The sequence below is a fragment of the Solanum stenotomum genome, chromosome 1 (assembly GCF_019186545.1).
Source record: "Solanum stenotomum isolate F172 chromosome 1, ASM1918654v1, whole genome shotgun sequence".
In the NCBI taxonomy this organism is placed as follows: domain Eukaryota; kingdom Viridiplantae; phylum Streptophyta; class Magnoliopsida; order Solanales; family Solanaceae; genus Solanum; species Solanum stenotomum.
In genome coordinates this window covers 1,510,179-1,512,993 of record NC_064282.1, presented here as the reverse complement: position 1 = coordinate 1,512,993, position 2,815 = coordinate 1,510,179, and the positions used below count along the sequence as shown (strand labels likewise).

Here is a 2,815-nt window from a genome sequence, read left to right as displayed (position 1 = left end):
CTTCAAACTGCCATATCTTCACTTCACTCCCCTATTGATATGATATAGTTTTCAGCCTCAAATTTTACATGGTCCTATAATTGATTTTATAAAATTAAATGGACTACCTACCCCTCTTCTAGGACCATAGCCCCCTCTTCTTTTTTTTTGTTGGACAGGGATAAATATTGTTTATGAAACGAGTTTGTAGACAGAACTGAAATAACTTTGATTCAAATTCTATATTCATTTTTAAGTTGTTTATTTAAACTGAAATAATTCTAAAAAATTGAAATTCGAGAAACTTCAATTGTCAGTAGGAAAATGAAATATTCAGCATAGATATTTACAACCAACCTATAGGTAATAAGAATGATAAAGAGAGGGCCCATATAAACAGGAATAGGAAGTTTCGAGGAAGTAGAATTAAATTTGAGCACCTCAATTTTAGTGCAAATTTAAGGATAAGCATATCATGTGTTGTAATGAGCAACAAATTAAGGTTATAACAAGATAGCAACAGGTTTAATAGACCCCAGACAACGCATACACATTCATACGAATAATTCAGAAAACTAAATTAAATATCAGGATACCATACCACCTATACCTTAAGCAACAAATTAAATGAGAAGCAACAAAATGTGGCTTATATTATACAACTATATGTACATGCATCAAATGATCAAATAATCCATTAATCGTTTCAAACAAGTTTTAAACAATAATTATGCTTTAGGTTCAAACAAATTGCCATCTACTATATGAATCGTTGCTCGTTATGTTTCTCTAGTTGAATTGTTCTGATCAGGACAATATTATTACAAAATACAAACAAAAGTGAAAACTTCGTACTTGATTAAAATAAGACATATAAATTGAAGTGAAGGGAGTACTACTTAATTTCTAATCAGAGTTATTGAGTTTAAATCCAAGAAACTAATGAAGTCATCTTTTGTGAGTAACTGTTTATCTTAAAAGTGAGAGTTGCAACATTAATTAATTCGGATTAGTCATGCTCGAAAATAAATACTTAAATCTAAATTCAGTGGAAACAAAAAAATACTAGGTGATTCTTCTCATCTGTCGTAGTTTTGGTGGACAACACTACTAGTACCTGATGCTGGTGGGAGGTGGGAGGTATCCCGTTGAATTAATCAAGGTGTGTGAAAGTTGATTTGGACACCAAGATCATTACAAAAATAAAATATACTCGATCTCAAATTTGGAACGCACACAATATTGTTCACTTTTTCTTCTTCATTTTACTTGTCATTTTTAACATATCAAGAAAAGATTTTTTTTTTTCTATATTTTTTTTCAATAATAATTACTTATTTCTCGAATGGTTTTTATCAATTCCAAAAATAACAAAGTAAAAGTGAAAAGATGGAGTATTATGTCTACGAGAGTCATTCATAGTTTCAGATCAATTTGTTCAAGCGCCCTGGATTCTGAATTACTACTGTTGAGGATACAGAGTATTGTGACCAATTTCAATTGAATTTTCCCAAATTGATAAGATGCAAACAGATTGAGAGACAAATACTATCTCTGCCTACTTTTAATTGTTATAGTTTTCTTTTTTAGAATTAAACGATAATAATTTTGACTAATATTTTTCAATGTATTTTTTCATCATATTGATATGCAAAATAATTGAAATTTATAGTACTTTTCGTATAGTTTTTGAATATCTAAATTTTTTGTTTAAAATATTGAATTAATGTAATTTAATTTAACTTTAAAAATGAGTCAAATTGACTTTTAAAGAGCGTAACATGACAATTAAAAGTGGAAAAAAAGAGTAACAAATTAAATAGATTAACATGACTTCCCTCACAGGGTGCTTAAAAACACCACTACAAGGAAAAACATAAATCTGAATCATGACTAATATCCATGTGATTCCTAGGTCAGGGTTACTCAAAACTCACAAAAAATATTTTTAACCCTTACAGAGTGAAGAAAAATGGTTGAAAAAAGAGAAGCAAATTGCTTCATCTTGAACCCATCTTTCTTCACTCAAAAATTAACCCTTACACCTAATATTCACATTTTTTTTTCTCTTTTCAAATAATTTATTATCTCAGGACGGAAGTGAGTGATTGGAAAATAAATTCTTCGCAAGGAATTGTGATGCCCATGTCATGATCGAACCCAAATTCTTCCTCAGCACAACGAAGGAGGCATTGAAACTCGGGATGACTCAAAAAAGAAATAGGTACGATATATCGAGTTCTATTTTCTCCAACGTAAACTGCAAAATGTCCTTTTGGTACGTCGCCATCATAGTCGTTCTTCTTAACCAAACTGGAACATTTTTTCATTATTTGCTTTAAAAGTACAACTTGTGGAAGTTTGTTTGATTTTCTAATGGCCATTTTGGTATGTAGAAATTTTAAATATAGAGGAAGTTGAGAGTTTTTGGTGTATATATGAAGAAAGACTAATGTAGACTTGTGATTTGTTTTGAGGGAGTATGAAGCTATTTATGGAAGTCCTCAACTTTATTTAAGTATATTTTTTGTATTAGGGTGAGGTGGTGGGGTACGTACAATTGTGGATTAAAGGAGATAGGACAAGATGGGACCTAAAGCCCATAGGATTTTACAACTCTATGTTGGTTCTAATATGACAAAGAGGACCCTTGCCAACTTAGGTAGATAAAACATTGAAACTCATGTTTATATTAAAATCAAACTCCCTCCATCTCAAGTCATATTTGATTGAGAATAAATGATTTAAAATAAATTATAAATGTTTGAGTAGTTAGAAATTATCATATAAATTGTAAAATAAGAAGTTTAAAGTTAATATAAAATGTTTTTTTAGG

General features: G+C 29.9%; 1 protein-coding gene across 1 annotated transcript; it reads right to left on the bottom strand.

Moving 5' to 3' along the window:
• Window positions 1-1,780: 1,780 nt before the first annotated feature.
• LOC125851460 (auxin-responsive protein SAUR50-like) lies at window positions 1,781-2,460 on the bottom strand. The gene has a single exon (XM_049531252.1). It carries the CDS (start codon window positions 2,361-2,363, stop codon window positions 2,064-2,066), a length of 300 nt encoding a protein of 99 aa, XP_049387209.1. The 5' UTR covers window positions 2,364-2,460; the 3' UTR covers window positions 1,781-2,063.
• Window positions 2,461-2,815: the final 355 nt, after the last annotated feature.

Excerpts from the sequence above, each read along its gene's own strand:
- LOC125851460 (XM_049531252.1), bottom strand. The coding sequence starts at position 2,363 with ATGGCCATTAGAAAATCAAACAAACTTCCACAAGTTGTACTTTTAAAG.